This window comes from Notamacropus eugenii, chromosome 5 (assembly GCF_028372415.1).
Source record: "Notamacropus eugenii isolate mMacEug1 chromosome 5, mMacEug1.pri_v2, whole genome shotgun sequence".
Taxonomy (NCBI): domain Eukaryota; kingdom Metazoa; phylum Chordata; class Mammalia; order Diprotodontia; family Macropodidae; genus Notamacropus; species Notamacropus eugenii.
The window spans coordinates 396,639,995-396,654,005 of NC_092876.1; the positions used below are offsets into that span (position 1 = coordinate 396,639,995).

General features: G+C 37.0%; 1 protein-coding gene across 4 annotated transcripts in view; it reads left to right on the plus strand.

Annotated features, from left to right (window-relative positions):
- The window catches only part of ASMTL (acetylserotonin O-methyltransferase like), a 55,089-nt gene that overhangs the window by 18,850 nt on the left and 22,228 nt on the right, over positions 1–14,011 (plus strand). For all 4 annotated transcript variants that reach the window (XM_072614508.1, XM_072614507.1, XM_072614510.1 and 1 more), the window contains 5 exons: positions 2,777–2,885; positions 4,432–4,843; positions 8,958–9,120; positions 9,651–9,835; positions 13,196–13,328. In XM_072614508.1, the coding sequence (XP_072470609.1) occupies positions 2,777–2,885; positions 4,432–4,843; positions 8,958–9,120; positions 9,651–9,835; positions 13,196–13,328 (1,002 nt within the window). The remainder of the gene's footprint in view (positions 1–2,776; positions 2,886–4,431; positions 4,844–8,957; positions 9,121–9,650; positions 9,836–13,195; positions 13,329–14,011) is intronic.

A 14,011-nucleotide genomic window follows, 5' to 3' on the forward strand; every position in this document is an offset into this window, starting at 1 on the left:
ATTCAGCATTAGTTTTATACATGTCCTTCTAATCTGTATCTTCTATGCACATTTTAAATGATTTCTCTCTTTTTTTCTTTCCCCTCATTTCTATTGGTAGTTCCTCTCTCTTACCCATCCTCTTTAAAAAGAAGTTGGGTATTGTTCGAGGAAGAATTTAGCTACTAATGACTTAGCTATGCTCAGCAGTACAATGATCCAAGATAATCCCAAAGGACTAATGACGAAGCATACTTTCTGCCCCCAGAGAAAGAACTGATATTGATTGAATATCAATCTATTTTTTCACTTTCTTTCATTTTTTTTCTCTTATTCAAGTTACCTTGTACAAAATGACTAATGTGGAAATATTTTGCATAATTGCACATGTAGAACCTGTATCTGATTGCTTACCATCTCAAAGAGGGGAGGGAGGGAGGCAGGGATAGAATTTAGAACTCAAAACTTTAAATAAAAGTGTTAAAATTTTTAAAAAAGGTGTTGGAGATAAAGTAGTTGATATTTATGAACCAGTTATTGTTTCCATTATTAGTAGAAATGAATCAGGATTACAACATACGTATCGCCTGTGGTTAGGTGTTTTGATTGTATCTCTAGGGCCTCAAATAATAAGTTCCTGCCTTCACCAACCAAATCATTTTCTTACCATTATATGTCTAGGGAATAATTTTTTGCCCTTATATACAATGACAGAATATGAAACAAATGAAGCATTTTGTACTAAGTAAAATTCCAAGTACTGTGAAAGGCAGCTTAGGATAAGCAGTAGAGAGTTGGCCTCAAAGCCAGGAGGACATGGGTTCTCTAATATATACTGGCTGTGTGACCCTGGGAAAGTCAGTTTCACATGTCATTGTCTCAGGCAACTCTCCAAGGCTGTACAGTGCAGAGTGATGTATCAGTCTACATTAGCAGAAAGTGTTTATGTAGTGGGGAGTTCCCTATACAAATAAAATCATGCGTTTAGGCCTTCACTATCACTACTACCATAAAAAAAAAATGCAACCATACTGCTCTGAGGCACCGCTAGGTGGCAGTTCTTGATCAGCTGCCTCCAGAATCCATCCACAAAATGCCTAAAGTCCTTGTGGAGGTACCTTGGGGGTATGTGTGGGTGTCCTTGCTGAAGAAGACCATGTCATCAGAGAAATAATGACATGACTTGCACTTGACTTTGTTTTGAGTGAGGAAGGGCTGTGCAGGTCAACAGCCTCACTTCTCCAGAGCCATATGAATCCAGTGACCAGATATTCATCAGGATGACTGGAGATGAGCCAGGATGAGGCAAATTGGGGTTAAGTGACTTGCAGGTCACACAGCTAGTGGGTGTCAAGTGTCTGAGGTGAGATTTGAACTCAGGTCCTCCTGACTCCTGCACTAGTACTCTATCCACTGTACCACCTAGCCGCCCCACCTTGGGGGTATATATAAATGTAGAAATGCATATATATGTACAGGATTATGTACACCACATACACATATATCATGTCTGTACATGCATGTGCATAAACTTACACAGTAGGGTTTTTTTTGTTTGATATATGCTGTCTATTCTGTGTGCACATGTGTGTATGTGCAGGCATACAGACATATTTGTGTGTGTGTGTGTATATATATATATATATATATATATATATATATACACACACACACACACACGGCATCTGAAAGTTTTACCATAGAAAATGTTCCCAAGGAAGATTATATGATTATGCAGAGTTTCCAGAGATCCAATTTTTTTTACCTTTCTTTTTTTTAATTGAGGGATTATTGATGTGAAAGTGGTTTTTAAAGTCTGGGAATAGCTTTTTAATTTTTTTCGTTAATTGTAAATGTAAATGCAAAAAGCAACAAAATTGAAACTGAACTCTGTGTAATGATGTTGACTGAGCTTGGTGACAAAAAAAGAAGGTACCTCCTTACCATGGTTTCAAAGGCTACGGGTATGGAACACTCCATAAATCCATACTAAGATTGTTTAGTTTTGCTGAATTTTTTTTTTTTGATCTTTTACTCTAAAGGATGACTCATCGAGTAGGGAAAGTGAGGATAGAAAATGAAAGTGAAAGAAAAACCCAGTTATCAATAATTTTCTTAATTCATTACTAGAGACAAAGGAAGATCCAAGAAATTACTTGAGTCAGTCATATGTTACTTAGAGTTTGTTCTTCAGATTTTCCAACGTATCTCATAAATCTCTAAGTAGCAACCTGCCCCGCCCTAAAGTATACCATCTGTGTGGACTTAATGGAGAAGCTTAACTGTTTCTGTTGACTGAATAACAACAAAGATAATAACATTTGGTGGTTTCCTGTGCACTATAATCTAATATGATCAGTATTACATTTTCTATATAGACCAGAGATTCAGAAAGGGGGTTGGGGTGGGAGGGTGTGGAACAGTTTGAACGTGCAAGTGTTGTGTTTCTGTAGTGGTTTATTCCTTCCTAGCTTAAAATTCATGTATGTTTGTCATTGTATATAAAGTATCTAATGGTACTTAACCTTACAATGAGATCATCAGGATGCCAAGCACCAGTGAAGTAAATTTGGCTATCACAAGCATTTGAAAATTTTCTTTTTAAACCCCAGTGTAAGAATCATTATCCCCATTTTGCTGATGAGGAAAGTAAGGAAACTAGAGCTTAAAAGGATTTGACAGAAGTAAAATGTTGTGGATTTTTAACTATAAAATTTAATCTTAAAAAATTGTCTTTACTCTTGATTCTTTTCATTGAGGATAGATGTGTTGGTTCATGGTAGAATTTTTGTTTCAGATAAGCAGCTAGAAACGGAAGTTTTTGAATTCTATGAGGAAACCAAAGTTAAATTTTCTGACCTGTCAGAGGAGCTTTTATGGGAATACATTCATAGTGGAGAACCAATGTAAGTATTTTACAAAAGCCAGTGTGCCCCAATCCTATTCAGAATTAACACAGCTCCATTCATTTAATTTTATTATTATTTTTTAAAGTTTTTATTTTCAGTTCCAAATTCTTTCCTACCCATCCACCCTTCCTCTACTCATTGAGAAGTCAAGAAATATGATAACAGGTAATATATTTTTAAGGCAGGTCTTGAGCCCAAATGTTTTTGACTTCAAGTACAGTCTTCTGTCCACGGTGCTATGTTACTTCAATATAGAGGTCTTAACTGCCTTCATACAATAGATACTTCAGACAAGCAGGGCAGCTTTAAAGTTAATATGTTGAATATAGTACTACCTTAAAGTTAAATATATTATTAAATAAATAAAAATAAATAAAATTATTATTTACCTTAAAAATGCAAACTACATGTAAAAGAGTACATATGCATATTTTTCTGTTCTTTGAATATAGAAATGTGCATGTTTTTTGAAACTTGTCAAATTCAGATTGACAAAAAATAGAAATTATTAAAAGAAAAAATAGGTGTTATTCTTAACAGTGCAACTAACATAGACCTTTATCTATTGTCATTTTGTTCTGATTTTGCCAAAGAAAACCAAAATACTACTATTAGAATTTTTTACATTTTTAAAGTGTTTCGTTATATGATAGGTCACTATAAATTGCGCAAGAAACTTTTAGGCAATGAATAATTTTGATATAACAATGAAAATTAGCAAAAATATTGAGAGGAGGCAACAAATTCAGACAGGATAGTTCAAAGACCTGTTTCTGACCTTAACAGTAAGATAGTTTTGATTCTGACAGGGAAGCTGTTTAAAAATATAATTACACATGAAACAGACATGTAATTGCCTCAGTTCTCCATTTTATTACTTATGTATAAACACGTTACAAAAGTATGTTAGAGTATTTCTTTGCCACTTTGAAGAATGTTGACATATAAAGCATGAGCTATTATCTGTCGCATTATAATAATTTTGTTTTGTTTTGTTCTTTGGGTTTGGGTTTTTGGTTGGTTTTTTTTTTTGGAGTGGGGAAGGCAAGGCAGTTGGGGTTAAATTTACTAGGTCACACACCTAGTAAGTGTCCAGTGTCTAAGGCTGGATTTTATCCACGTCCTCCTAACTCCAGAGCTGGTATTCTATCCACTGAGCCACCTAGCTGTCCCCGTAATTTTCAACGATACCTTCATCTCACAGCCAGAAAATTTCTATCCCAACAATGGGTTATCAGTCAGACTTGTGTTACCTTTGGAATTAATGTCAATATGAGCTAAATCTTCAGCTACTTAATATTTGCATTTTTTACTTTATACTTATTTATACCAAGACATTTACTTGTAAATTAAAATATTTAAATGTGAAATTTGTATACAAATCCATATTTGTATATATGAAACCATCCCATTAGTGGAGATAACTGGCTTTACTCTCATATTCCTCAGCTGCTTGGCATGAAACTAAATTCTAGAATTGACTTTAGTTTCTTGGCCTACAGGGTTGTAATTTCTCTTCTCTGCCTTTCTCTTCTTCTCCCAGGGACAAAGCAGGTGGCTATGGCATACAGGCCCTTGGGGGCATGTTAGTTGAATATGTTCATGGAGACTTTTTGAATGTGGTAGGGTTCCCACTGAACCACTTTTGCAAAAAGTTGATGGAATTGTATTATCCGCCTGCTAAAGATGCCATGCATCACGAAGAGCATGACTCAATCCCTTCAGTGGAAACTTTTGAAATTCTAAGTGATGAAGAATATGAGAGTGCAAATTCTACTCAGCAAAATGTGACCAACAAGCTAGAAGGTGACAGTGCATTCTCTTCTGGAGCTATTGGGAGCCTAGGAAAGAAAGAAATTGGAGACTCTGTGGTGAAATGCAGTGGGGATTTGGAAAACCTGACTAAATTTCCATCTACTCTTGTAGAGCTTTTGGATGGCTTTAAAGCTTCAAAGGTATTTAGTGCCTTGATTTTTTTCTAATTAATGACTTTTCCAAAGTGGAAAGAGAAAATTCCCATCAGTAGATGAAAAGCAGTTTTCAAGCTGAATGGTTATCTTAGTACAGATAAATGAAGTCTTATTTGGGGAAAGCATCTCAAAACCCTCAGTCCTTGCTTTAAATAACTCTTAGCTGCACTGTCAAGGTTAAAAACAAAAGCAGAAATAACAAATAAGCACAGTTCAAAAAAAAAGCAGCTCTGTCACACTGTATTCAGGTGTGGTTAGAGAAGGTGGTAAGAGGTACAGCTTTGTCACCCTTGGCAGTTTGGAAGCTAAATAATGTGGTTGAGAAAGAGACTGGCAATTTACACATAAGTGTAAATGTCCTTCATTTCCCAGAGGTGTGCACTTACAGACAAGTTAGCTTTACTCTTGAACCTTGTGCTAATGCCTTTGAGGTGAACCAGGAAAAAAAAACAACCTCAAAAATAAACATGCAAATTTGATTTAGATTAATTCAAATTATCTAAACCTCAGGCTTTCAAAGTAGAAATCCAAAGCTGTCCCCATACAGATAATAAGCTTGCCTAACAGGTACCTCCCTTTTTCCCTTAGCCCATTGCCTTAGACTTCATCAGGAGATTTCTTAAAGGGAAAGAAAAGGCGTGTTAACTCATCTTACCAAAGCAGGTATTCTGCATTTGCCAATTTCTTCCCCTTAATTAAACTCTTCAAAAAAGGTGGCACATTGGAGTGAAAGGAAGAGCTAACACTCTTCTGAAGTCTCCCTTGCCGATTCCCTGCAAAGAAAAGCTCAAATGAGGCTTTTTAAAATGGAAGATCTAAAATCTTTGCGAAAGTTTATTAAGAGAAAGCAACACTTTGATGTTAACACTATGGACAAAAGAGAAAGCAGGGCCCAGCTCTAAGGTGGTCCAAGCAAATTTGCAAGTTGTCCACTGGTAAGTGAGTTGCAATATGTATAACTATACTCGAAATGATAGAAGAGTACATTTCTGAGGAGTGTTTTTGCTTGCTTGCTTTTTTGCTCTCAAACTTTTTTTTCAAATGTGAATTGGGATTGAGTTCTACCTTGACCTTAAAACCAAAACCATATGTCTCAATCGATTACCAAAGGGATGTGCTTACAGAAATTCATTGTGGGAGGAAGGGAATGTGCACAGAAGGAGACAAACCAGTAGAGACTCAAGATAACATGAGTTGAGGGCAGGTAAGCGTGGAGGAGGAAAGCGTGGCATTAGCTAGTTATTTTGGGACATGAATGGATGCTGGGGAGAGATATGGCTGTATGAAGCCTTTCTAGATGAACTGTATTAGTAAATGGGAATTCTGTTAGCTAGGAAGGATAAGGTGGATGGGGTCGTATAATAGATTTGTGGGTATCCAGGAGACAATGTTGCTTGAGCCTGTACTGACTGATATGGAGATATTTAGGGTTCACCAAGTTGCCTAACGGGATGTTTCGGTCAGAGTAGGTGTCCTGTGCTATTGAAACCTTGCTCCACAGAACCTTTCCCTGCAGTGATGCTGTTGCTAGAAGAGAAGCTAAGATCATCCAGTTCTGTTTTGGAATACTTCTTTACAGCTTCGCTTTGGATATCCCCCTGTGATCTGACTCCTCTAAGCATCCCCTAAGGCAGGGGTTCTTAACCTTTTTTAGCAGTCAGGTAAAGCCTGTAGATTCCTCTGAATGTTTTTAACTATACAAAATAAAATACATAGAATTGTAAAAGTAATGAATTGTATTGAAACACAACCACTGAAATAGTTCAAAAACTAATGAACTCTTGCTTAAGAAAAATTACCCTATTAGACTTAGCCCTTCACAGCAATGCAAGGACATAAAACATTCCCAAAGGACTCTTGAGGCAAAAATGCCATCCACATCCAGAGAAAGAACTATGAAATCGCAACACAGGATGAAGCAGAATATTTTCTCTTGTGTTATGTTTTGTTTTGTTTGGATTTTTCTCATGGTTTCTCCCATTCATTTTAATTCTTCTATACAACATGACTAATGTGAAAAAGTGTTTAATAAGAATGTGTGTGTAGAACCCATGTAAGATTGCATACCCTCTTGAGGAGGGAGGGGGAGAAAATCTAAGACTTATGGAAGTGATAGTAGAAAACTGAAAACAAATTAATTTTAAAAAAGATTACCATAGAGCGGGCCTGCACAACATGTAACCTGCAGGCAGCTTGTGGCTTGCCTTTCTGGTTGTCAGAGAAAAATGTAGAGGATATAAAAGAAAGTACTTTGTCTGTCCCACTTAACCCACTTTCCACTAGTCACTATTGTGCCTACCATGTAACTTTGAGAGTGGGTTGCCAATTTGAACTCTTTCTTGTTTGTCATGACTACGGCAACCAGTCATCCTCCCATGTGAGAGGAGCAATTTCATGGTGAATAAAAATCTTAAGTAATAAGTGTAATTAATTGATATTAATTGAAATTACCCTTTTTTAAAATATGGTTTATTTACAAAATAGTTTAATCATTAATTATTCCTTTACTTGGAAAGTGAGCCTCTAAAAACCTATCTGCAGCACTGAAATTTTACCTATTTTAATTTTGGCCCCTAGCTACTGCCAAGCTGGTTAGGGCTGCCATAGAGCATTATATTGTTATACCCCAAATACAAAGTATCTTCACCTTAGCGCTGTTTTAAGCAGCATTGTCTTCTGAAAACCCACAACTCTATATTGCATAACCGCATCCACCATTCCCCTGTCTCTTAGCTGATAGAATTCCCATTTAGTAGAAAGTCTGTCTAGGAAGGCTTCATATATCCATATCTTCTCCAGTACACAAAATAACCAACTAATGCCATGCCTTCCTACACCCCACCCACTGGCCACCATATCCATGAATGAAATCTAAGCCAAGTAATGAAATAACCTCTAAGGAAAAGCTAAAACAGTTTTGTAGAATGACTACTAAAGACTAAGATTCTTTTCAAGTCTTAATGAGGTGGTCTGTCAGTACTCAGGGTAATATTTTAGCCTCTAACACCTTCCCATTTTCTTGATAGAACCCTTTTGCTTCAGATCACTTTTATTTGGTAGTTGGTTATTATTAAAACTCTCATAGCAGTCTTATTCACATGGGAAGACTTGTATTCAAAGATGGAAGGAGGAATCAGATTGCTGAATTGTACATAGAAAGATGTCATTTATAGATTTTAATTCAATAAAACCCTTTTATAACATGCCACTGCAAGATGAAATTATATCATCCTACTTCCCACACCCTCCAAAGAAAAATTATAAGTATTTGTCAGAAACGCCCTTGTTTAATTAATATAGAAAATGTTAATCTTATCACTCTAACCCAGGGTTTTAAAAGGGTACAGTTGTGTTTCACTTGTATGAGACATTATTAAGCCATTAATTATTTTTCATATCTATTAACATATTCTAGGTAATCACAGAGCATGCCTAATCTTGCTAACTTGATTAGAAAATGCTAAGATAAAAAGGAGTATTTGGCCCTTCACTAGATTACATTCAAAGGAATCCAGTGTCATTTAATTAAATAGATTTATGTCTAGTGAAAGAATCTGGGAAACCAGTGGTGTCTTGATTTTTTAAAATTTTTGCCACCAGATCACTGAATCTGACAACTGGATCTCACCCTGTGGGAGTAGTTTTGATGTTCCATAATCATTGATAGTCTTTACCTCCTTGGTAAAACTCACTCTGGAAAGAGTAGATTCAGTATTATCTTCTGAAGAAAGTTTAGTTATATGGGACCTAACCTTGATTTTGCATTGCTTTATTCTACCAAACAAATAAAAGCCCAGAATAAGTCACTTAAATTTTGGTTTTATTTGTATTTTTTAATAGGCATGAAACCTGAAGGCACCTCGAGCATCATTTATACCAGGATTTCTTTACCTTTTTTTTGTCTCATGACCGCTTCGACAACTTGGCGAAGCCTATGGATCCCTTCTCAGAATAATGTTTTTAAAATGCTTAAAATAAAACACGTTAGACTATCAGGGAAAACAGCTATATTGAGATAAAAATGTAATCTTAGAACCCCTATCTTAAATCCTCTGTATATCTTGTTAAAGACCAGTCCTTTTGTCTTTTTAATGTGCAGGCAATGTTTGTGGCCAGTAAGCTAAAGGTATTTGATCTGCTCAAAGGCAAAGCCCTTCTGAAAGCCAAAGATGTTGCTGACCACATAAATGCATCTGTATGTGGGACTGAGAGATTACTTGATTCCTGCACAGCACTTCAATTATTAAGGAAAACCAACCAAGGTAACTTGAGCTACTAGAATGTGGTCCTACAAATCTTTGCAGGAGGAAGTCTATAAGAGCCTGCTTCAAAATCTGGGAAGGAGATTAAACGGTCAAAGACTTTATCTACCTACCTTCCCATCATATTTTTCCTTAAAGGGCATGGATTCAATATGGGGGGGCACAAAAGTTTAAAAAGAATGCATGGGCATTTCAGGGGTGTTTAAAAATCTCTTCAGGCATGGTAAGTGAAATATTTTCAAAGGGGCCAGATAGAGAAAAAGTATCTGAAAGACTATTTACAACAGTTGGGGGAAATAGGCACATATCACCTATAAGATATTAAGGTAGCAATTATAAAGGAAGAAAGAAAGATGTGTTTGTTGTCTGCATTGAATTCAAGGTGCTTGACTCTAGATATCACAATTGGCAATAGTATTAATAATCTATGTTATGTTTTAATGTTTCAAGTTAGTGCTAAATAAGGATCTCTTCTTATTGAAGAGTTTGTTAAGTTCAGGAATGACAAAGTCAGTTACATTATTTTTCAGGTTACAGTAACACAGAGTTGGCTGATAAGTACTTGGTGTCTAACAGTGAATATTCTCTGCATGGCTATATCATGCATGCTGATGATCATGTTTGGCCACTGTTCACACACCTGGAATCTGCTGTCAAAGAGGGAACAAATCAGAACTATCGAGCTTTTGGGAAGAAAGCTCAGGACTTATTTCAGGTAATGTATATTAGAATGGTCAGTCTCAAGTTATATATAACTTTTGTGTGTGTGTCTGTGTGTGTATGTATACTTTATATACTTACATACTAAGAGACTTTGATGATTGAAAAAAGACCCAAGGGCATGGAATTATTAGCAGTCACCTATTCCTCAAGATTGCTGTGGAGTCTCTAGTAGGACTGAAAAAAATATTAATTTAATTAAGCACATTTATAAAGCACCTAATAAATATAAGGCATTGTGCCAAGTACTAAGGATATAAAAACTCAGAGATGATCTGTGTCCTCAAGGAACTTATATCCTCCTGGTGGGGGTAAAACATGAACCATCCATAATCATGAGGGGAAAATAATGGGATTAAAAATGAAAAGCCCTATTTAGATGCAATAGAGCCTAAAATTCTAAATTTTTCATTTTACCTGCATTTCTTAAGAAGTTACTTTGTGCCAGGCACTGTACTGAGCTCTGGGAATACAGGGGAAAGTAAAAACAAACCCTGGCCTTAAGGGTGCACTTTGTAATGGAGGAAGCAACATGCAAACAGCTATACCTCTTGACTGTCATCTCTCCCAAGACCAAGCATGACAAATCTGATCACTGAAATCCATCAGTAACTACAGATCTTCATTTTGGTGAATAGATCTGAAGCTAATACCCTCAAAAAAACTTTTCTTCTCTCTGAAACCAAGTAACAGAATGGTTGCTGTGAATTTTAACCAGCTTTTTCTTTTCATTCTTGCACTGTAGGAAAGGTGCTTATGATAAGCAACGTGAATAGTAGAAAGGAGAGAGAAAAGACTGGGAACAGGTGATCCATGTAACATTGTTGGTTATAAAAAATGAGTCAGTGGGGCAGTGAAGTGGCACAGTGGATAGAGCACCTGCCCTGGACTCAGAAGTATCTGAGTTTAAATTTGACCTCAGATAATTATTAGTTGTGTGACTCTGGGCAAGTCACTTAACCCCAATTGCCTAAACAAAAAAAAAAAGATTCATAAGACTAAGTTCTCTTCGCAGTAGAGTTATTCCTATTCTCCTATATATCTAGAGGAAAAGCTGTGATAAAATAAAATTCCTCTGTTGGACATTCACAGTCTGGCTCCAGCCTATCTTTATAGTCTAATTTCATATTACTCCTAATCAGGATCATACATTCCAGCCAAATTGCCCTGTGTAACACAATGTTCTCTGTGAACAACACCCCATTTCCCACTTCTGGGACTTTGCACAGATTGTCCCTTATGTTTGGAATGCTCTTCTTTTTTCATCTGTGCTTATTAGAATCTCTAGCTCTCTTCTTGACTCTAGTCAAATGCTACCTCCTAAAAGCAGCTTTTTCTGGTTACCCCTTTAATTGGTACTATACCCCTCCCACCCCAAAATTATTTTATATTTATTTTCTGTTTGCTTATATGTATTTGTACACTTGTCTCTTTGAGGGCAGAGATTATTTGGATTTCATCTTTATATCCCCAGTGCCTAGCCCAGTTACTGACACATTGCTAGTGGCAGTCATTGAATCCTTTCTCTACCCTAATAAATTCTGATCAGTTGATTTCCGGTCCCCATATACAGAAGTTTGGCCTGAAGATGTGGTTTGGCCAGAAGATTGCCACTTTCTCATTAATATTGTGACAGCCTGGGAACTGTTAAGATTTTGTACTTTGCCCCTGGAACATGGAAGTATCTGTTACTAAATGAGTAATTGAGTAATAGCCAAGCTAGACCATAGTGCTTTACTTTGAGTCTACAGCTTAACCTGTGGATTTTGGAATACGGAAATCATTTCCTTTCTAAAGTTCAGTGTCCCATAGGCTTTGCTTGTAAACTGAACAGAGGAAGAACTAACTCCTTACTTTGGACCCATCTTATTCCTCCTACAGAAGGCCAGTGCCTTCTTGTATCCAGTTTCAAAAGCAAAGTCCCATTATTGAACCTTATACACCTGGGAGGATCTCTTCTGATTTGTTCTTTCTTCTAGGCCTTAACAACATACAGATAGAGCCAAGAGAGGGGAGTTAGGCAAGTGGTTTAACAAATTACTAATGAACAAAAGTGAATCATTAATATGTAGGCAGCTGAGGGAAGGGGGAGGGAGGAAGATGCTGACAGTGATTGCTTTGTTTCTCTAGGACAGGATTGTAGAATTAGAGCCTTAAGGGGCTTTAGAATTCAGATCGTGGTGGTTCATGATCATTCAGATCACGTTCTAGGTAAAGAAACTGAAAACCAGTCTTGGTGGCTACACCTGAGACTAAGTCAGCCATCTTCCAAATGTGCTGTTCATCAAAAAGGGAACCGCTTAGGAGTGAATGAATGAGTATAAATCTTATAATCCCAGCCACTGTGGAGGCTTAGGCTGGTGGGTCATTTGAGCTTCAGAGTTCTAAATTGCAGGAGTGCTAAACTCAGTCAGATATCCGCACTAGTCAGGCTACAATACTCTCAGAAGTGAATTCTCAGGAGTGGAGGAGGGTAAAAGATCAATTTGCCATAGAGTTTGGAAAAACAGAACCATTTAAAACTTCCAGTTATGATCAGTATTGGAATCAGACCCCCTCCACTTCCAGCCTGGATGAGATACTTCTAGAATCTCAATAGAGAAGAGAAGAGAGAAATCCAAAAAAGTTAAATGATTTGCCAGAACATGTACTATGTGTCAGAGCCAGGATCTGAATCCAGGTACCTTGAGCACAAATCAAGAGTTCTTTCCATTGTACCAAGTACCCAAATTAGCAATGTTACTGCATCAGGCAGGCATCCCAATACCTTATGAACAGTATAAAAACATAAATGGCATGTCTTGTTTTTCCATTGTTAAGATAAATAGGAAGTATCTTGGGCAGTTAGGTTTAGAGTTGGTACAGTGAATAGAGTAAAGTCAGTAAGACTCACTTTCCTGGTTTCAAATCTGGTCTCAGACATTTAGCAGCTGTGTGACCCTGGGCTAGTCACTTAACCCAGTTTACCTCAGTTGCCTTATCTGTAAAATGAACTGGAGAAAACAATGGCAAACCATTCCAGTATCTCTGCCAGGAAAACCCCAAATGCAGTCATGAAGAGTCAGACATGACTGACTTCTATATACCTCTGACTTCTTTTTTCTGATTGTAGGACTGGTTTTACACTCACTCACTCTCACATGATTCCTTTTTTGACCAATGGCATGATTTGGTAGATAACCGGCTCCCTTCCGGGTGTAGTCTGTACCTGTGGAGCGGATAAAGAGAAGACACTTGGTTCATGCAGAATTTAAACCTGGACCTTGACCTTTTGGAAGAACTTTTGAATGAGATGCAAATGTATCTGTCATCCATCTGAATAGAATCTTTTCTCAGGACTTGGTGTTATTTTCAGGACTCCTATTATCACAGCATGGAGACAAAACTACGTTTTATGAATGCCATGCATAGCATAATCAAGCTGACTGCAAGAGATGTGGCAACAGCTTTTGATCTGTCAAGATTTCACTCTGCCTGTGATTTGGGAGGTAGGGTAATGTTTTACTATGGTTTATGCAGGGAAGCTGATGAGTTTATCTCACTTATCTACTGGATCATCCAGTTTAGATAAAGAATTTTTCTTAGGAAAGTAGTTTATCTTGTTTTGATTATTGCATGTGATTGTAACTAAGTTCAGTAATTGAGACTGTGGCAGGAATCTAGTGTACAGTTGGGAGGGGCTCTGACTAATAAATCTGATAGCGTATACAACATTCTTTACCCAGCTCTACCAGAAGGAAAGAAATGTGTTTCATTGACTGTTCTGCTAAGCCAGAATTGCCCATTACAGTTAATCAGTCTTGTATCCAAAGGTAGCATATTAGAGCAGAAAAAGTATTGGATTTGGAGTTAAAGGACATACATTTAAATTGAAACTTTTATCAGTCTGTGTGACCTTGAGAAAATCATTTAATCTCTTTGCCACAAGTATCCTCAGCCATGAAATGAAGAAGCTGAATTAGATGACCTCTAAGGTTCCTTGTAGCTCCAAATCTCTGATCCTGTATTTCCTTTAAGTGCTGTTTTGATTTATACTATTGGAGAAGCTAGATGGTGCAGTGGATAGAGTGCCTTCGCTGGAGTGAGGAGGACCTGAGCTCAAATTAGGCTTCAGACATCTGATAGATATGTGACCCTGGGCAAGTCACTTGACTCCAGTTACCTCGCCAAA